Here is a 22,970-nt window from a genome sequence, read left to right as displayed (position 1 = left end):
AGTTGATACAGGCAATACACTAGATCAATGTAAATATAAGAAGTAACAGGATCTCTGTGTGTGTGTGTACCGAAGGATTTCGCTAACCACTGACCGATATAGTTCTCCTTTACATGGTCCTGGGAAGGTTTATTACTAGTATAAATATAATTAAACAAGAATGACAGTGCTCAAAGAAATACGTGTACCATGATATTCAGCGCAAAAGGAGCTTGACAGCCGTCCAATTCATTTCAACAATATGCGGTCAGCTTACAATATGGCAGCTGGTAAAAAAGTCAGGTTGTGTGCATTTAGAATTGAGCTGCAGTTTTAAACATAATTGTGGTGTTATTGAATTTTTAGCATTCAGCCATCATGTATAGTGTCTGTAGCAGCTTTTCTATGAATATGGCTCTATTCTAGCAGCTGAACATCAATTAAGTTATCCAGCCATATATCTAATATTCTAAATTTCCTTAAATAGTATAATTTGACATATATAACTTTTAATTATCAATATAAGAAGAAAAAAATGAAATGGATTCGTACGTAATTGTCAATATAAGAAGGAAAAATGAAATGGATTCGTACGTAATTGTCAATATAAGAAGGAAAAAATGAAATGGAACCGGAGAAGTTGTATTTTCTGAAAAAAAAGTGTACAATAAAGTATAACTGAATGTGTAAAAAGTGTAACCCTTATCGAGCTCATACTATACCTATGTGTGCCTTAACTGCCGTAAATTGTTACAACAACAAATTTTTAAGAGGAGGTATTTCTATTTGACAGTTAAGCAAAGGTTTTGGTGGATTTTCCAAATTTCCTAATCTCTAACATAATATGAGCTGGTAAAGGGACATGTCATTGGTGTATTCAGCGCCAATTTTAGAAATTAATTAATTCAAAAATATTTCACCAGCAAATTCGAGTGTGCGTTAATGAATACACACCAAACACCTACTCTCTTTAACTCCACATTTATTTCCAATTATTGGCGACGTTCACGTAAAGTAACCAAATTTCTAATTATCATAACTTTTTTTCGGAAAAATATACATGATTATTTCTTTAAAAATCTATTTAATCCTTTAGTATGAAGGCTAGTTGGTAATTGTTCTATCTTGCCCTTTCTATAAAAAGTTCAAAAATACTAGTTAAGAAGATGAATGTTAAAAAAAAGAGATACATAACATTAAAATGTAAAATTAATGACAAAGTTACCAAGATCTTAATGGATATGAGGACGAAATCACACTCACATTTGAGCTTTTTCAGTATAATTCATAATTAGTTTTTGGCTTTTTTGGGTTACAACTGTTTTGTTGGGATGTTATTATTGGTTTTCAATATTTCTATTTCTTTTTACGGCATCCTTACAGATGAGGAGGGTGGTTTTACCATTAGACATATTACTTACGGAACAATATGTAGTATCTTTCTAAAAATCTCTGTTACTTTACTGTTCAATACTTAAAATATAAATTACTAATCTTATCATTCTTAGATAATCTCTTTTACTTTACTCTATGTTTACTATACTATACTTGAAATATAGATTCATGGTATTAAACATGGATATAAGCATACGTCAATGGTAAATAAAATATGATTTACCGTAAAATTTTATAATAGCACTGTTCAGTGTTCATTACGAAAACAAGACATGTAAATTGGTCTTATTCATATACATAAAAGTCCAGGCTTTAAGGTTTTTTTTCAACAGCGAAGCTGCTCTTTTAGTTCAGATGTAATCTGTCGGAAGGTGGTTTATTCGATTTTGGTTTTACAAAGTTACAATAAAAGGAATGACTCAAATCTATCCCAACAAAAGATGTTAATGTGAATAAATATAAAAAAAAATAGAATATATAAAGTGGAGTTTGTAGAGCAAATATTTAATATTCCAAACGTTAATTAACTTTTATACTGGTAGAATTACCTTACTATTTATCTACAGTTTCTGTCTCAACCATGACACTTTGGTTGAGCTTGACTTCCGAATTAGCGGGAAGTTCACGAGATCAGTTGGCGAACATACAAACCCCCAATACCAGGAACCATCAAGTTTCAACAGCAGGTTTGAATATAGATTTATTGATGAAATTATTTCAAAGACCTGAAATTACAATATCAATTAGTTCATAATTCCAGTTATTTATAACCACGTAATCTTATTTGCTTTTTTTAAAAATCATTTTTCTCTACGGTAAAAATCTTTGGAAACTTTGGCTTTAAAGGAAAATTATTTGGTTTAATAAATCATTGTTAAATGCAACAATAAGGCACATAAAAATTACTAAAACATATATTAAACACAATTAAGTTTCATGCTTAGCTGGCTAAAGCCTTTTTTTAAAACTACATATAATCGTCCTATACACCATACTTCTTAATCAATTTAACAAATTCTACCTGAAGCTCTTATGGTTTCAAATCCCTGATATACTAGGGTCGTTCACACACAATGAGACCAATGATAGGCCCAATTTTGTTCTCCGAAATCTTCACACTCTCATATCTCATTCAAAAGTAAAGAACGTGCGCATCATAATAAACAAAACAATCCATGCCGCGCCACATTATGAAGGGAAAGGCTAAAAAGACGACATTTGCGCTTAGTTTTAGGATTAATGATAAGGAATTAATTTCGTACTTGATAAACACAAAGCTTCCTCGAAAAGAGGTTAAGACACACCCCCCGTTTGAAAGTCAAATTAACTTCCTTAACGAGATTCAAGGTTTTTTTGCGCTGAGCACTAGCAACATTTCTCACTAAACTCAACTCACCATAATCACATGAGAATGGCCACATCCCAAAAACGTGACAATTTTGCTCCTAACTAAATGAAACCCCGTGAAATGCATACACAATATTATACTCCTCACTAGGACTCATAATACCTCACATTTTAGGATAGAAGGATGGGGATTGGTTTGTACTATACAACATTCCATGCACATGACAATCACAAGATCACATACACAAATCCTAAAATAGATAATCCTATTAATCATGATGTTGTAAATATAACAACTATACTGAATAATAATCATTTCATAATCAATAGGTAATAAATCATTATTAATAAATCAATAAGTACCTACGAAATCAGGTTGAAATGTAAATGTAAACAATAATGGTAAAAATAAAACGAAATAAATCTTAGACAAGAAAATTAAGATTTATAGGTACTTAAAACTAAATTTGTTAAGCATCAAAAAGAGTAGTAAGAAAAAATTTTTCAAAATCCTTGGGCAGAAAGTTTTTCAAACCTAATGAATAAGAACTGTAATATCTTAATCAACAATAAAACTTTTTAATACTTAAAGAATAGCAAAATAATATCTTCGTTAGAATTTTCATTGAAATTATGAAAAAAAATACCAATTTTTCTTTGTAAAAAAAAATGAGACTTCAAATATGAATTTTCAAACATTCCTTGATCTGAATAAAAATGTTTTACTTGATTGAAATTCATATATAATTTTAAAAAAAATCTGCTAAAAAAATACTTGATTTTTTTCTTAGAATAAATATCGAATCACGCAACCTCGACACATTTATTCCTTTTTGTTAAACTTTTCAGGTAAGTTTTAAAATGAATTGTACTTTTGAAAAGAAATTAAACTCAATAAAATTAAATTTGAGCATATGAAATAGAAGAATATTTAATCGCATTTCATTTGATTCTTATTTTAGGCATAAAAATAGGCATATGAAAAATGTGGCTTTTTACTAAAAAAAATCTCAATTTCCATAAAATAAGAATCAATTATTAATCATAATTTTTAACAACTGCCTGACTGATACAGCATGTTCTTCTAGGGGAGATTTATCTGTCAGTCTGAACAAGACTCTTGCAGTCTTTCTCCCATCCTCAATTCTCGTCACTCGGCCCATCCTCAAACATCTCATCAGGGGATTGGTACTCGTAACCAGAACTATATCTCCGTCAGCTAGTGGCTCTGCCATCTCATCCTTCCACTTGGACATCCGTAATATCTTCGGTAGGATCTCCTGGCGGTAGGCAGTCCAAAACTGGGCAGACAAGTCTTCCAACAACTTCAACCTGGAGGAAATTTGGTCCTCCGGTTTCATCGCCACATTGCACAACGGCTGGCGGTCAACATTTCCCAGCAGCTGGCCAGGGGTGATCAGCCGCCAATTCTCCACGTCGTTCGCAGCTTCTATCGTCAATGGTCTGCTATTCATCAACTTGCTGACCTCCGCCAACAGCACCAGGAGCTCGTTGAAATTAACAGAACTATTCACCAACTTCTTGGACAGCAATCTCTTGGTTAATCCCACCATTTTCTCAGCCTGCCCAATATAATGGTGGGCTCGGGCCGGGATCTGAGACCAAGAAAACTCTACCTGGCTGCCCAACTTCTGCTCTAAAACCTTGCGAGCACCAGATAATTGTGTGCCCATGTCGCTTACTATGATCTTCGGCAGACAATGAACAGCTTCCAACTTGCGCAGGGACAACAGGATACTGCTGGTATCATACTTTTCCAAGGCATCTAACCACAACGCCCCTGAGAATCTGCAGACCACCACGAACACCCACACCTTCTTCGTTGCTGTCTGACTCCTCGTTTTGGCGGCAGCTCTCCTCGTAACCAGCGGACCCATCAGGTCGACTTGCACAGCTTCAAAAGGCCTGCTCGGGACCAACTTGTCAGGTAACACCTCCTTCATGGTAGCACGACATTCCTTAGCCCTCTCAACACTGCAGGGCCAACATTTCTTCACTTCCATGATGGCCAACCTCCTTGCCTTCACAATCCAGCACCAACGGCGGCTCTCAGCTAAAGTTCCACGGACACCAGAGTGAAGCTCAACATGCGCTTCTCTCATAAAAACAGCAGCTAACCAATTACCAGGCTCCAAAATTATTAAACCTGGCATGTCTTCAAATATCATTTTACGGCCGCCAGTAATGGCGTCAATGACTGGCTGTCCACGACCAACCATTTTAAGAATCCTCATCTCCCTGGTCACATAATTTCCTCCGGGACCAACGACAGGCCAGGTCAATGATACTTCATGCACTAATGGATTTAATGACGCATAATTGCCCTTAGCGTCATTTATCCACTCATCCTCTTGGCTTCGTGACACAATGAAAAGTTCCGCCGCCGCCATAAAATTGTACAAGGACGGCTTGTACACAGAATCTGCGGCAGCTACATGACTACCAGCAGCTGTAGTCTTACCTTCTTGTCTGCTCTTTAGCTTCTTCAACCAGGTGTTCGCAACTTGCAGGACAGCTGCCATAATACGTTTGGCCTGTCCAAATGATCTCCTGTGCTTAAACCTAAAGACATCTTCAGCGGCTTCTCCGGCAACTTTCATTGAACATAACTTAACCATCTTGGTATTCAACTCCTCTGGGGGTAAAACCTGCTTGACTTCTTCGGCAGTTTTCACCGGCCACGCACTTTCATCCTGGCGCAACCATTCTGGGCCCAATCTGTACCTGGAACCTGGTCCCAAATCTGATACCTTGCAGGTGCTTCTGGTGCCCAAATCTGCAACGTTGTGCGTCCCCGGGACCCACCTCCAGTCATCCTTGTTGGTTGCAGATTGAATTTCTCCAATACGATGAGAATTAAATGTGTTCAGCATAGCACTGTTGGAGACTATTTGCGATAAAACACACGATGAATCAGTAAAGTACATCACTCTGATAATATCAAAGGGCAGGGCATCTCTGACGGACTTTGCCAACCTTGTGGACATCTGGCACCCCATCAACTCAAGGCGTGGAATTGATTCACACTTGACCGGCGCAACTCTTGACTTGGTGGCTAGCAGAAACGTTTCAAAACCTTGTCTAGTTGGCCACCTCAAATATGCATTAGATGCATAATCCTCTGATGACCCATCCGAAAACATCATCAAGGATGGAAGGCCAGTTGGTTCATCCGGGACCACACAACGGTCAAACTCCAATTTAGCGACCTCAGCTCTGTCCTCCAGCGACTGAACAAGTTCATCCCGTAGACTTTTTGGAATGAAATCTTGCCAGCCCAAATTCAGCAAGCATGTTTTCCGCAGGACAAGTTTAATTCTCAACAGAATAGGGCTGCAAAGCCCGATCGGGTCGAAGGTTTGGGCGGCGAACCTGTGGACCATCTTCTTCGTCAGATTCTCGTCCAAGGCGTCCTGGAGGTTGTACAAATCAGCATCCTCTTTCACCTTCCTTCCCTTGACTTTACCATCTTGGTTGACTCTTGTGGCAATGGACAACACATCGGTGGCTGGCTTCCATATCAGCCCGAGAACCTTGGTAGGCTGGCAATCATCTCCAGAATAAATGACTTGTTTGAAGGAAAAACTACCTTTGCCGATAATCCTGTCGGCCTCTTTCATCATCTCCTTGGCTTCTGGCTTCGATCCTGCTCCCGAAATAACGTCATCTATGAAGCTGTGCTTCTCAAGCTTGACTGCAACTGGAATCTGAGGTAACTTGAATTCCTCATCAGGGTAGGTAGGTATTTGTGGCTCCTTCCATAATTCAGGTTTAGCAACAATTTCACTACCGTTTATCTGTCCCTCTCCATACATCTCCTTGACCTCTGCTTCACTCTTTCCGCCGAACAGGCGGGACGTCAACTTCAGGGCTGTAACTGCCAAATTTCCCGCAGCTAACTCGCCGAAATTCACAACTTTGGTCAGGTAAATTTCAAGTGGACCATCTGGCGTCGGGGAAAATAAAACTCTCTTCATCTGGCTGTCGAACTCTGTGGCCAGGATGGAGTTATAAAACTTGGAGATATCCGCGGTTATACCAACCTTGTAACCGCGGAAAAGCATCAAATGATAAAAAATCTTCTGCATTGGCGGCGGGCCTCCCAGCATTATGTTATTAAAACTGGTACCCTTGAACGTCAGAGAACTATTTGCACACAAACGCATGGGTGTGGAACTTGAATCCTCCTTGAAAGCAACCACTATTGATGAACAAGACTTAGGTCCTTCATACTGCAATTCTTCAGGCGTGGCTTTTTGAAAAACGCCTCTTCTTATGGCGTCGTTGAATACCTCCACATACATTCCATAGGTACCTTCCTTGACCATCCTGGCACGATCCTTTTCAGCAATTTTGCGGGCTAAACTTTCATTGTAGGGTAAAGTGTGAGGATCTTCAATATAAGCATATTGACCTGTCCAAAAATATGAATAAGAGTTAGGTGGTTGTAATCCTTAGCTGCAGAACCAACGATGGCTTCTACCTCCTGCATCATGCTCTTGAAGGTAGCAATTGCGCTAACCACGTCCACAGGTTTATCCACAGGTTTCATCTTGTTCAACTTAGTTAAAATCCTCATGAACCGGCGAGTGTTTGATAAAAACATCTGATCAAGAAACGCCCATTGTTCATTATGATCTCTAATCGCTGACACTTGCTTGCGTAGTTCCGGGTTGGTTATCACCTTCTCCATACACAACATCAGACTTAACCTCTGGTCAGCAAATCCATAACCAGAACATAGATCTTTAAAGACCTGTTTAAAGTTTGGGTAATCCGTGTCAGTACCGTCGAACGACGGCAACAAACTGTTGTCCCAGCGCCCATACTGCGGGTTGGAACTCCGAATATCCACGGCAGACATACTTCTGGAGAGCATGGCAGGTGTCCCACTCTCATCCAGATTAGATGAACGACGTTCCATCTCTCTAAGCCTTCGGTACATATCACGTACTTCTTGGCGCAACTCCATGGAAATTTTAAGCACTCCCATGTCCATCTTCACCTTCTCAATGACGTCGAGGTTCCTGGCGACAGTGCTTGACCTCGCGTCGTCTGAATCATTGTCAAGCCAGTACAGAATTTTTGTACACTGCTCCAACGACGCATAAACTTTATCTGCAACAGTTTTCTGCTCACTAGCTTCATCCAAATCACGCTTGAACTCGCGCAGCTCACTAGTCTCCACGGCAGGTTTTAGACTTTTTATTAGGTCAGATTGGTCCTTGACCTCACTAAAAATGTCACGAATTGATTTTACAGTCACATTTTCACATGAACTAAAACTCTGGCAGGCTTTTAGATTGTCATAAAACACTTTTAACTGTTCATCAAAAACTTCTAGCCTTTCACTGCCAATAGCGATAGCTCGCTCAATTTTCTGCTTTTTGGTTAGTGGCATATTGATTCACTAGGTACTTATTTCACAGAAAAATTGTCACAGTTTATTGCATCAATAATTCACTGGATGCTATTGATCTCTTGATGAATGCTAACGCCTATTCATCAGATACTTTGAAATTGTCTCAACCATGACACTTTGGTTGAGCTTGACTTCCGAATTAGCGGGAAGTTCACGATATCAGTTGGCGAACATACAAACCCCCAATACCAGGAACCATCAAGTTTCAACAGCAGGTTTGAATATAGATTTATTGATGAAATTATTTCAAAGACCTGAAATTACAATATCAATTAGTTCATAATTCCAGTTATTTATAACCACGTAATCTTATTTGCTTTTTTTAAAAATCATTTTTCTCTACGGTAAAAATCTTTGGAAACTTTGGCTTTAAAGGAAAATTATTTGGTTTAATAAATCATTGTTAAATGCAACAATAAGGCACATAAAAATTACTAAAACATATATTAAACACAATTAAGTTTCATGCTTAGCTGGCTAAAGCCTTTTTTTAAAACTACATATAATCGTCCTATACACCATACTTCTTAATCAATTTAACAAATTCTACCTGAAGCTCTTATGGTTTCAAATCCCTGATATACTAGGGTCGTTCACACACAATGAGACCAATGATAGGCCCAATTTTGTTCTCCGAAATCTTCACACTCTCATATCTCATTCAAAAGTAAAGAACGTGCGCATCATAATAAACAAAACAATCCATGCCGCGCCACATTATGAAGGGAAAGGCTAAAAAGACGACATTTGCGCTTAGTTTTAGGATTAATGATAAGGAATTAATTTCGTACTTGATAAACACAAAGCTTCCTCGAAAAGAGGTTAAGACAGTTTCCTATGCTAATAAAACTAATATTATTTCATCTGAGCTATTAAGAAAATTTAAATTGTTTTAAGGGTATTGTTTTTAAATTGGCCTAAAGTAATAAAGTCAACAAGGAAAATTATTTCAATAAGAAGGGCAGCTATGTCATATTACCGCACTAGAAAAATCGAACAATAAATCACAGTAATAGTTATTTCTCGTATCGTATTATAAACGGCTTTACGCGGATATTGAATGTACAATTGTAAGATTAAAACTAGTTTTTTTAGCCCCGTGGTGCCGAAGGCACCGGCTAAAAAAACTAGTTTTAATCTTATGATTGTACATTTCTATATTCGTAGAAAACTGGATATAATACGATGCTAGACATAGTTTTTTCGTATGGATGAGAACCGGTTCCTATCCACCGGATTCGAATGAATACGAGAAAAAAGTTTACATCAATTTATGTTAAAAGCTGTGTGTTTTCAGTAGGCATTGTAAATAAATTAATCAATACCATCTTTTTTAAAGTTTAAATCTTGTTGAAATTCTAAACATCCGTCCATAAATAAAAGACTTATTTAACACGGACAGAGTGACGCACGGAGATACTATAATTACAGAGTAGTTGCGCTAATAATAAAACTCGTCTATATATATTTATTGCATTTACATATTACAATGGGGCACGAAAAAATCATACATATTTTATTATAGACGTATAAAAGAGGTAAAAGGTTTTATGTCAAACCACTTTTGTCGGATAATAGCAGAGCTTATTGAGCAGCTTCGCTTCTAAAAACCAATAAAACATTAAAATTTTGAAATATACAATTTGAAGATAAAATCAAATCCAACAACAATTAATAATTTTTATCAAACACTTTTATCTAAGGCTTATCAAACAAATTTTATCTATAGCCAAGGGAACAAACCCCTTTTGGTATCAAAGCGGAGTGGGTATCGTAACACGAAAAAATTATTGTAGTTTGGTTGATTTTTAAAAATTTTAATTTTCAATAGTTTTTTTTAACAAATCTAATCTAATCCATGACGTTGTACAAGGGGATCTGAAAATAAGACAAAGTATGATAAAATTGAAATACATCCACAATATTATCCATACTTTAGATTAATAATTACTGGTTGAAAGTTTCAAATTAACCAATTGAAATTCAATAAGAGTTTTTTTAGCTAACAAATAAGATAACATGGTTATAAAACTTTGGGAACTCCCCCATCCTGTTAATACTACAATAGCCCACACCCATTATAGAAATTATGATATAACATTATTTACATTATTGCCTTGCATTGGAACTGAAAATGATAAAAATAACTTGTTCTGTTGAACCCACACCTTGATGTTAGGGCCCATCTATCCTACTCATCCCATGGAAATTATTCAAGTTCTGTTGAACCCACACCTTGATGCTAGGGCCCATCTATCCTACTCATCCCTTGGAAATTATTCAAGTTCCCGCTGTGCAACGCTACAGCAACCCACACCATCAGCAAGAAATAAAGGTTTCCAAACCAAATTGGATTTTAAATTGTAAAACCTTAAAACTTTGACGATAAGAGGCTTTGTGTTTACAAAAAAATATTAATGAATTATTTATTTTATTTTATCATGAACACGGTATTAATATTCCTCATATTAACATCGAAATTATGGCCAAAGATTACGTTTAGAAACCAATAATAACTATCTAGCAATAGATTCACAACGACACTGAGTGCAATAAGGTTTTCAGGGATAGAACAATGGATAATATTCAATCTTCCCCTCATTCCATGGCGTGTATAAGGGGTGTGAATTGCCATCTAAAACACGATATAAGGAGGAATGCCTTCCCTATTTTTACTTCTTCAAGGTTTCATACCCTTGGTAAATTGCTGTGCACGCCACTGGGTGTAATATATTTAATAGTTGGCAACGCATACTTTTAATCTTATCAACCTTTATTCCTTATGTATCATAGTCATGAATAAAACAATCAATTTAGATCTGTCCCATTGTTTAATGCGCAGGTTTTTACCCCCTTCATTTACTCACAAGATACATTAACATTATTTATATAAGAAGTTGAATAATTTTGAAGGGCACTCGCGGCTGAATATTCTATAATTACACTTATAAAAAAAATATTGTCACAAAGTCTTTTCTTTAATGTTAAATTAGTTTCTGATTATGACACATTTAATTTATAGAGAGAATAAACTGCCTAACATAGCTAATAAGAATAAAATTAACCATATTATTTCAATTCCATTAAAGCATTTTACAAATTTTGCATTTATATTGATTTCGAAATTCAAGTATTTTAAGTCAGGATTTAAAATCCGCAACTGCATTTAATCGTACCTTTCTGCAATCCTTAATTCACTTCATTTAAGATATCATTCGATTGATTAGATTTTAAAAAGTCGAAATTCAAATGACTTCAATGAATCAATATGTTTTTAGAAAATATAAGCCACAGCCGAAAAGATTGCTAACCACGGCTGTATACCAAATATTCCAAAACAGACATAGAGATGTTTAACAATTAGCAGCCGCTAATAATTCGGCTCCAAGTCGAACAGTCGGCTGCCGTGCCCTGAGTTTTAGTGAAATCTAATATATTTTCTTAATGGATTGAAAGCTTTTACTTTAAAACCAAAATTAAATCCTAACTTCACTTTTAATATTGAATTAAATGAACATTCATTTCGATAAAAAGTTTACAGAGTAACTAACTTACATTATTTATTCTTGTCCATTAGTTGCGAAGCTACTCTACATTTCAAACTTAAAACAAAATTTTGTCACTATTGTTTGTTTTTATTATCCCTTTTATTTATTATATATTGTTATTGCAAATCTCAACCATTAACCTTTAAATTATAGGTCGCTTGAGAATATATTGTTGTTACTGTGCTACTTACGAACTCAATTAATCATGTTTTCTTTATGCTATTATTACCCAACCCTAATCCCTGAAGAACAATTTATCATATGATCTGCATGCTAAATTTCAATTCTCCTCATGATTTCCCGCATTTTACATACAGGTTGTAACAATGGATTGGTATCCCTACGTAAAAGTAACATGATGCCTGTCTGTCTTTAGTTTTGATTTGCTCACTTCTAGCCGATATGGTTCTTCTTTACAGTTAAGATCCTTAAAGGACAAGGGGAGATTATAACTATTTCGGAGGAGAGTGCCTCCAACCTCCCAAGAGAAATCGCACTAACATCAATGTAATTTTATTTCTAAAAAAAAATAAAAGTGAAGTATCGACTTGGACACCCCCTCCCACTTAATTGCCCCTAGAGGTCTCAACAGTCGAAGCCGCTAGTGTTATTTACAGAATGTTATATTAGATTAATCTTAAAAATAAATCACTTACTAATATCTTATTTCTATTGATCCAACTGTATTGACTTAACAGGATACCTACAAACTCTGGAACTGACTGTGGACTTCAAGGTAAGACATACCTATTTATATTTCACCTATAGAGAAGCTATGCTACTAAAAATGTTTGTACGTAATAATATAATTAAACAAACAGACAAGATTATCTAATAACAACTTTTTCTTACAAAAACTTGTTACATCTTTAACTTTTACTTTTTGGTAGTTTAGCCAAAATTTTGGTAAAAATAGCTTTTTTTAAATAGAGTTATTCGACAGCCTGCTAATCTTTTGTCACGTACAATTGCCGCCTGAGTGTTACAGACGGACGGACAAACAATGGGAGTTATGTAAAATATATTGATTGGTCAAGAAAAAATCCCGGCCACCGTATATCTTATATAGCAGCCAAGAAAACAACCGCGCAACTAGACAAAAAGCATATCATAGTTGAAGCATAGTTGTTTATGGATGCAGCGTTCTTTTGGCTGTAATTTATATTAACTGTAATGTATAAACAACCTAGTTTTGAGTAAATATGATAAAAAGGTAACTTACCAACTTTCATGAATACACTGAAAACTTTATGTTTGTTCTTCTCATACACTTCTTTAAGTATATAGTAGAACTGAAAAATAAGATTATAGAAAAACAAAAAGGTTGCTTTTCTGTTAAAAATTCTCTTGAAATAAATATCTTAATAAACAATTTCAATAAAAGTAATTTACTCCTTAGTGCTTAATTTTGCCTGGATATATAGGATATAGATAATATTTGCTTATTGGCTCGAAATTATCCATTTTTTTTAATGTAGGATGATCCTGAAATCGGACAATCTTGCGAGACCACGATTATGTTGAATGATACCCACACCATGAGAGGTCAACAAGAAGTTATTAGGTAATGTATTTTTGGAAATTTTAATTTGTAAAATAGCTTAAAACCTACCGATTCCATTACAAAGCTTCCCTAAATAGTGATTTTTTTTATAATTAAATAAAGCTACAAAAAAAGTTTGCAGCTAAATAACATGACAATCTTTATTTTAGGATGCCTACCCTTCCCAATTATATCTACATCGGTGGAGCCCCAACGGATATTTTGCATGGACACGGCAGGGTTAACAGTGATATTGTTGTCCCTAACCATGGTCTTAAGGTTAGTTTATCCTAAAAAGATTCATTTATACTCTTGACATTAAATTAAGTCATCATACTGACAGACAAACTAAGAGTTGGCGGCTGCAGCTGTTTTTAAATTGGGTTACAGCCGCTATTCTGATATATTATCATTAAAACAAAACTGCAACAATGTAAAAACCCGCAAACTGAATGCAAAAAAAATGTCAATGCATCAGCGACTACCGAAAAACAGCTGTCCTTAAATGATTTGGCTGCAGTTCTAAGCTCTTAAAGAAAATTTAAACAATTACTAAAATGATTTTATTCCTCACTTTAAGTTTTATAATCTCTGACCTATTTCACTATGCATCTTTCAAATTCATTTAAAACTTGGTCAAACCAATTTCCTGTCACATTTTGAATAAATGCTCCAGCAAAACAACAAAAATCCACCAAATTATAGATTACAAGAAACAGGAATGTTCTTTTTTATCTTTTTTTATGCCTTTAGATGTTTTGTATCGACATTTATTATTAAATTCGAAATAAATTTTATTTAAGATGAATATGGTTTTATCAAAATTAGCAATTAAATTATGTTTGATGTTTACTGTTTCCTATGAACACCATTGTAAGGGGGTCAATAAGTTGAAATTAAGTTGATATTGAAAGGAATAATTTAGATGATTCTTTTGGCTTTTACAAGTTCGACTATGTCCATATTGGTAGAATTTACTTTTTAATAAATTAATTTAAGATAAGCCAGCTATAATACTAGTTCTAAATAAGTATTATTCATTATAAAAAAAAAAACTTGAAAATACTAAAGAAAAGGGTTATAATTACTACCACTAAATACTATTAAAGAAATGATAAAAGATTTTATGAATTTAAGCAATTAATGTGGTTATTTGCATTGATACTTTTCAATATTTGTACATTTTTGACTACTAGATATCTTTCACCGAATTTTGAAGTCGACAATTTAACAAATAAAATTAAACATATTTCTTTTTTGATTTAGGGCTGTGTAAAACATTTTCTGTTGGAAGAGAAGGAAATCAACCTATTTTCTGATGCAGTAGCTGGACAGGTAGCAACTCTTTCATTCTTGTTGTAATACAAATATTTTTAACAGAGATATGGAAAGTGTCTTGTGTGATGTCATAAATATACGTCTTAATCCATCTCTTTTATAAGGGTTTCCTTTTCCACTTCTCCTCTCATCCTTCCTTTTAAGACTTATTTTTATGTCGTCACACTTTCCGATACGGAATTCAATATAATATGCTATAATTATTTTTTGGAAATTAGCCTAAATTAAAAGCTTGTGAGTAACTTTATCGAAAAGCATAACTAAAACAACAAAGTTATTATAAGGATCTCTATTAACAGACAGACACACCTTCTCTTTGTAAAAGGATGTGTATTTTTCAAAGATGCTGAATTTGAAAGCCCTACCTAAAATCAAATATGTTAAAATATGTAGACTGCAATATAAAATGCAGTAGGTAGCTCTTCACAGAACCAGGGATAGGACAATAAACGAGAAATAATGCCCTTAATTAACAAAAATATGGCTTTTGAAGGCAGGGTACGTATTGGGCTTGATTTCTCTCCAATTACCATCTAAGTAAATACCACTCCCTCTTGTGTTTTGAAGGTACCAAGAACAGTATTCGTATGTAATTATTAAGGGGGAGAAGTTTAATTTTGTTCTATTGACCTGCCCCTCCCTGATATATCTCATATACGGGGTATCCTGGTTATACAATTTATACATGACGACCAACAACAGACAAATTAGTTTTAAAATAAACTCCTTTTTGGTATATCAATGCAATTGCAATGGTTAATAAATTACGACATGTGATAAAGATGTGCAAATCCTTTTTGTATTGTTTCAGATCGGTCATTATGAATTATATAAAAGATTCATAATATTTGACCTGAAGTTTTCTATATTTATGCACTTAAACAATTGCATAACTGACAGACAGACTAAAAAACAGATTGTTCTTTTGTGGGTAGAACAGTATTTGTTTGAGGTCATGTCTATCTTACTAGATTAGCTTCTCCGTGAAATGTTTACTTCTTGATATTGAAATGTTTAAGTTATGCTGAGTCTAATATAACTCCGTAGCTCTAATGTATTTATTATATATTTGGTCATCTTGGGAATTCAGTTGCAAGACCGGGGGAATTCCTCCCTCCCCCAAACCATGAATTTAGAATTAGGGGGGGGGGGGAGATTCTCCCACCTGACCCCAGGGGATTTAAATTTCAAGTCAGTACATCAATTCACATTGCGGCTCTACTTTGGCAAAAGAAGAAATTTAATTTAATTGGTTGATTTCCCTATTTTTAATCTATCTATTTCTATGTCTACTTGTCTATCTATTTTATCTGTTTGTATGTCAATCTTTCTCTTATTCGATGTGTCTGTTTTTCGTCCTTATATCTATATATCTGTTTATTTATCAAACTATCTTTAGTTCCATTAACCAATGCCTACATCAGTGTATTTGTCGAATCATTTATATATCTTGCTATCCATCGACCTTTCTGCTCTTTGTCTGTCTATTAATCTTTAAAACTGTTTATCTTTCCGTCTGTCCATCTATTACATTTATTTCTCTTTAATTGTTTTGTCAGCTTACAAAGTAGCAGCCGTATCCTCACAGTATAATTTTTGAAATGTTGCTATGAAGTGAATAACAACTTCATCACCAAATATGGGGATTCCTCATCCCATATAAATTCACAGCTAGTTCCTAATCAACAAGAAAAAAGAACAAGGACAACACATGTACAAAGTTAAACACCTAAAAAAATCTTACGAGAACCCCTTTTTGTTCTATAAGGGCCGATCTAAACAATGACTTAGACATATAAATGAAGTGATATTTAAGTTTAGATTAAAAAAGGACATAGAACTGAATAAAATGAATATAGCTTTCAAAAAGGGTGGTGTTTTTAAAAAGGCTAAACTTGACTTTAAATTGATTTGTATCTTGATGTAGAAACTTCTTGCTAATTTTAAGGCGTCTTGTTTTTGTTTTGTCTTTTTAATTGAAAACATCAAAACTTTATAAGAAGATTTTTGAAGTTATTTTGAATTGTTTATAAATATTAATTTAATTTAACCAAACTTGGAAAAGCAATTTGTAAAGTTTGAATAAAAATTATATTTTGTTTTTGAAGTTGTATTTAGATTAGCCGCGCCGTCTGTCTTTTGTGATTATAAAGTACACACTGTATCCTATTATATAAAGTAGTAAGGTTTTTTTTTGTCTAGCACTATAGATCTCGGAAGCTAATGTTCCAAATAATTTGTTCTTTTTTAGGGAAGCTTAATAAAATGTCTTGGGGTGGTTTACTGAATTTTCCGTACTTCCTTTGAATCCGGTGGATAGGAACCGGCACCACGGGGCTAAAAAAACTAGTTTTAATCTTATAATTGTACATTCTATATCCGCGGAAAGCCGTTTATAATACGATACGAGAAATAACTATTCCTTACTTCCTTCGCAGGGAGTTCGAACATTCGTCTAAAAATTATACAGGTCCCAAAAGTTTAATGCACATGTTATCTGATAAATAGACAGGTCAAAAATTATAATCAAATATTGATTGGTTTGTACCAACTTGCAAAACTTTTTTTTTATAATTTTTATAAATATAAGGGGTGGTTTTGTTTATTATAATTTGGAGTGTACATAAAGGTATCGTCCCTTGATAAAATATGTAAATAAATACATAAATAAGTTATGTAAACATTAAACATAAGGATTGATTATAGGTAAAGTTGTGATAATATTAGCAAACATTTATATTAAGCCTTTCATTTACATTATAAACAAGTTTTCTCGTATTCATTCGAATCCGGTGGATAGGAACCGGTTTTATCAATACGAAAAAACTATGTCTAGCATCGTATTATATCCAGTTTTCTACGAATATAGAAATGTACAATCATAAGATTGAAACCAGTTTTTTTAGCCGGTGCCTCAGGCACCTCGGGGCTAAAAAAAACTAGTTTTAATCTTATAATTGTACATTCTATATCCGCGGAAAGCCGTTTATAATACGATACGAGAAATAACTATTCTCGTATTCATTCGAATCCGGTGGATAGGAACCGGTTTTCATCAATAAAAAAACTATGTCTAGCATCGTATTATATCCAGCCATCTACGAATATAAAAATGTACAATCATAAGATTAAAACCAGTTTTTTTAGACCGTGCCTTCGGCACCTCGGGCCTAAAAAAACTGGTGTTAATCTTGTAATTGTACATTATATATCCGCGGAAAACTGTTTATAATACGATGTGAGAAATAAATATTCTATAACCTCCCTCTGTGTTTTGTTCTTTTTATTTTAAATGTATTTTTTGTCTTTTCTTTTGTTAATGGTATTATAAATATGTAAAAACTGTCTGAGAAACCATTTCAAAGCATCCAAACGGTTAAAAGTCGCGGCTGACGCGATTAGATTATTTGACTAGATTAACAAAATTAATGAAAATTAGTTATAGAGTAGCTGCAACACCAAATATAAAACAATATTTGCTGGTTAGATTATAAATCCCAAGTAAATCTTTTTAGATCCCAATATTATTATGATTTGAATCATTTATAATGGAAATTGGGAAGCGAAAGGAATATGCCAATCAAAGAACTAGCATTTGTTTCCCCCAATACCTTTAATCTACCAAAGACATAAATCTACACATAAAAAATATGAAGAAATATTAACCATCCATGGTCCTATCCGCGCATCCCTGAAAAGAAAAATATTGATAGAAATAAGATTTGTTTTTATATTACATTTTTTTCTTGTTGTACTTCGTTCTTTTTGACTTATTTAGAAAATAAACAAGAACAAAAAAACAATTTTAACGTAGCAAAAATCAAATGATTGATTGTTTTATTTTAAAGCGGAAAAATTATAAGCCAAAAAACATTAATAAATTGAATTTACAATTATTTGAATATGGTAAATATTGGAGGGATGAAAGGTTTGTAGATTCATTTTACCAGCATTGTCCTTTCCCTTCTTGAAAAATTGGGAGTTGGCCGAATTTTTTGGTGATTTTTAACGAACCAATTTACAGTTTTTTATTGTATTTTTTCTAGGGTCGATTTCTAATTGGAGGGTTCAGGTACCCTCCGCAAAAATACATATAAACCTCACTATGCCTATACTAAGATTCACTGTAAAGAAGAACCATATCGGTTCAGCGATTAGCGAAATCCTTCCCTATACACACAGAAAATACATTCAGTTACTTTTATACAAGGATAGCTTAACTCAGAAATATTCTCTTTTTTAGCTGAAACTTATCTATGTCAGATTTATAATTATTTCTTATTTAGAAATTAATGTAAAAATTGTAATAGTTTAATATGTGTGTCAAGGCATAAGGTGTGTTTACACTTACAACAAATCATTCAGTCATAACTCTAAATAATAACAATAAAATTTTGGAATGTATGAACAAATTATTGTATATCTAGGATAGTTTTACATTACACTGAATTCTTGTTTTTCTAATGGTCTTGTGTCAAATATAAGAATCTCAACTTAAGGACAAACAAATCAAATTCAAGAAAAGTCCCGAAAAATGATAAGCCAAAGAATAAGAAAACGTTATTATGAAGCTTTGGGAACTGGTGTAATAAACAGCCCAATGTCCCCTTCCTCCTTTGGGAGTGGGAGTTGCATTTGTAGCTAGTAGGAGATATTTAAAATTAAATAAATATAGGGATTCAGGGAAAAGACAATGGACAACAAACCATATTACCCATGAAATCTTTTGGGAAAAATTATGCTGTCTGTTGGTCACACAATAGCTAAATTTTGCTGTTTTGTAGAAACGTTTGAAAATATTATATCCAAAATTATTGCACAATTTTCACAAAAATGTGTTGCAAGCTTTTTCTATCCTTTATATCTTATGTCTACACACTTATTGCTTTTACAAACATAAAAATAACAATTATGTCCATAAGAAGCGCAGCAATAACAAACTAATCATATTTGAAGGATATAAAATACATATATTCAGCAAGAGAAGAGTTTTTTATTTTTTACCTACAGTTTTAAATTTAAAAAATAACAACAAAGAAGGGGAAAAGGGGGAAATCTAACTTTTCCTCATTATGTTTTGATGTATTGTCGGACGAACAAACATTTGTTATAGAACAACTGCGCTAGGAAAATTTGCAATTTTTAATCAATTGCAATATTTTGTACAATATCATTAATTTGATATTGGATAATAGATATAAATGTGCCAAAAAAAATTAAAATATAGATCCTGATAATTCTTATTTGTTATGAAAAGTATAAATTTTATGTTAAGCATTATTAAAAATATTTTTTCATTGAACCTTTTCGTGGTGGATAATACTAGTTAAAACCAACTAATCCCAATTTATTAAAAGTACTTAACGTTTTGAAGCTAATGAAAAAGATTACGTCGTTATCAAACTTTGGGTTCTAGTGTAATACTTAGTCCAATATCCCCTCCCTCTCTCTTTGGAGCGCACTGACACTAATAAGGGCGTACACTTTTATTTCTTTAAGATTTTAAAAGCTAGCTTTGCTCCTGTTAGACGTTGTTGTTCTTGTTTTATTAAAACACTGAAATTAAATAAATCATACTTCTAAATGAGGGAGGGGGTTGGGTGATTTACTAGCTCCTTTGAACGTACTATTTTACACTAAAAAGCAAATATTAATTAGACCGGCCATTTCAGAGATCTTTAGCTTTTTGTAACAGAGTTATATTTCAGGATATCATTGAATGTGAAAGCAAGATATGTTCAAGCTCGCCATGCCAGAATGGAGGTGTCTGCAACCAAGATTCTACGGGTACTTTGTGGTAAGTATTGTAATAAATTTGTTGTAATGTAAATAAAAATTGACCTTGCTCATAATGATATGCTGATGACAAAAAAAAGACAAAAGATATTTTGCAGTTGTTAAAAGTAAACACATTCCTTCTTGTCACCTTTCTTGAGTGTAAATACTGGTATGTTTATTTCCACTTCTTTGATTATGTTCTTTTTGTATGTTTTTTTCGCCAATGCAATGTTATCATCTCTGTGTGTTAGTGTAAAAACAAGGATTACAACATCAATAAAAGCTTTAAAAAGGTAGGATTGACAAACATTAGCACTTGAAGAGTTTCAGAAATGAATAAGCATAATATAAATGTAAAATTTTTAAAGACATACTTACTTTTTATCACTGGATTATAGGGGTTCTAGGTGTCTTTTATTATCTCTAGTTTTAAAGTTGATAAGTCTTTTTTCCTATTTCTGCATAACACATAATGCAAAACTTGATAAGAAAACTTATTAAGAATGGCTAATGGATGCAAAGATACTTACTTGAGCACTTGAATGTTTAATTTTTATTTATTGCAATCAAGTATGGATTAATTTGTGGTAGGGGTATCAAATCTCCTAAATTTGTTTAGAGCCCAAATTATTGTTTAAGCATATTCTAAAGGCTAGGGACAAAAAGCCACTTATATAGATTAAGAAGTATAAAAAGGCCTATTTAGGGCATGTAAACTTAGAACCGTAATTAGGGCCCATAGAATTTAGATTCGTTAATTCTAATTTGACCAGAAAATTAGATTCGGGATAATTAAACTCAGGAACACAGGGATGTAACAATGGAGAATAAAGTAATTTTTCCTTAATAATCATGTGTAAAATTATCCCAATGGGAGTTTGTTTTTATTGGAAGAAGAGAGGGGTGTAGATTGATTAAACAGTCCCTCTTTTCTTGAATTCCATCCACAATTTAACCAACTGATTGGTGATTCTATAAAACAAATGAAAAATAATTTTGTACAGGGAAGGCAGCTTTTGAATTAACACTTGTCAAAGCCTTGATTCTAATGAGCATAACTAATTGAATTAAAATTGTTTGTATTAATAATGTCCAACCTGCCAATCAACAGATAAATATAAATTAGCTTTTCATATTTGCTATATTCTACATTTTCTGTTTTGTATAAACCCTTTACTGATTGATTTGGTTATACTAATTACAGCTATAGGTTAGAAGGGCCCTAAGCAACTGCACTCATTATTACGAGGAATAAGGACGGATATATAGAATTTAGTTATTCTAATCTTATAACGCTTATATTTAACATACTCAAAATTGGTTTAATACCCCTATTTTGTTTAAATTCATTATAAGTTTACAAGTATATATTTGTATAATCAACATCATATAGTATATTTTAGTAATTTCAGGTGACTCTGATTTCCACAGTTATTACGAATCTAATTATTGGAAATTGTTTAATACCCGTCCATATTCCATTTTAATGTTGAACATTTGAAATTCTAGAACTTTAAATTGCTTATTATTTGTAACATTTCGACTTTAGTTCCTAAAACAAAATTTATTCTTTAATACAACCATTACAAACATATTCTGATTTAGGTTCTGTGAGTGTCCGCCTGGGTTTACTGGAGGTCTGTGTGAGCGCCAGATCTGTAATGCAAACCCGTGCATGCATGGAGGAACTTGTCTTGGCAAAACAAAGGAACAACAATTATAAATATTGCTCAATTTTAAACAACAAATCATATCATTATGGTAACTAAGCATCAAGCCGAAAGTTCAGAAAGGTTTGGATTTTATTAAGATTAGAATTGAACAAAACTTTCATCTTCAAAGGTTATTTTTAATTCTTACTTAACCTAAACTAATAACTAAATCGCAAAAATGGTTTTTTAAACGTTTTTTTTTATGGTTCATTAACTCCTCTAGGAATATGCCTAAAATTCATATATTTCTAAACATCATTTTTTTTTATAATAATCCTAAGTTAAACAAGTATACAATGCAACGTTTGTATTTCTGTATTTAGTTAATTGCCTCGCAATTTGTGTTCTAATGACCGAGGCACAAATACAGCAATTATCCCCAACAATCATAATAATTGTTATTGGGAGAATTCTGTAATTTGCAAGTGGAGGAACAATGATATACCTCTAAAGTAGTCTAAAGCGGGGGGGGGGGGGGGGGTAGGTACCAATATGAAATTTGGCACCCTAAAATTTTTCCAAAAATCAATTTTGCAGCCCCTTAAAAAATTGCATTAGGTTCCAGGGGGATGAGGGCATAAATAAATATCCCTTTCCTCCATATAATACCAGGAGGTCTTATCTAAGGGGTCGTAATGAATTTTTAATGCTACAAAGTCTCTTAGATATTCCTCATAAGAGGGAATGAAGGGCTGTTAGGAACCCAATTTGCGATAATAGTATTTTGTCTATACTTATTTTCTTGCCTAATATATTCTTACATTTTTTGAAGCGAAGCTTTTCCTTACTACATATTATTAATATTCCAATAAATATGGCATGATCCGTTCTTCTAATCAAATCAATTCAATGACCAGAAATAAAATTATACTTCTGTTTTTTTTTCT

At 33.5% G+C, this 22,970-nt stretch overlaps 1 protein-coding gene across 1 annotated transcript; it reads left to right on the top strand.

Moving 5' to 3' along the window:
* Positions 1 to 241: 241 nt before the first annotated feature.
* On the top strand, positions 242 to 22,094 carry LOC145314778 (protein eyes shut-like). The gene is made up of 7 exons (XM_080154855.1): positions 242 to 269; positions 12,411 to 12,448; positions 13,191 to 13,276; positions 13,426 to 13,534; positions 14,522 to 14,590; positions 20,302 to 20,390; positions 21,977 to 22,094. The coding sequence occupies exons 1-7, from the start codon at positions 242 to 244 to the stop codon at positions 22,092 to 22,094; spliced, it is 537 nt and encodes a 178-aa protein (XP_080010981.1).
* The last annotated feature ends 876 nt before the right edge of the window (positions 22,095 to 22,970 follow it).

This window comes from Acartia tonsa, chromosome 3 (assembly GCF_053477335.1).
Source record: "Acartia tonsa isolate MP-2025a chromosome 3, ASM5347733v1, whole genome shotgun sequence".
Lineage (NCBI taxonomy): Eukaryota > Metazoa > Arthropoda > Copepoda > Calanoida > Acartiidae > Acartia > Acartia tonsa.
This window is presented reverse-complemented; position numbering and strand designations above follow the sequence as displayed.

Bases quoted from the DNA above. Each gene is read 5' to 3' on its own strand.
- LOC145314778 (XM_080154855.1), top strand. From the start codon at position 242: ATGCGGTCAGCTTACAATATGGCAGCTG. The intron at 14,591-20,301 runs GTAGCAACTCTT...GTTATATTTCAG, and splicing joins CTGATGCAGTAGCTGGACAG to GATATCATTGAATGTGAAAG. The intron at 20,391-21,976 runs GTAAGTATTGTA...ATTCTGATTTAG, and splicing joins GATTCTACGGGTACTTTGTG to GTTCTGTGAGTGTCCGCCTG.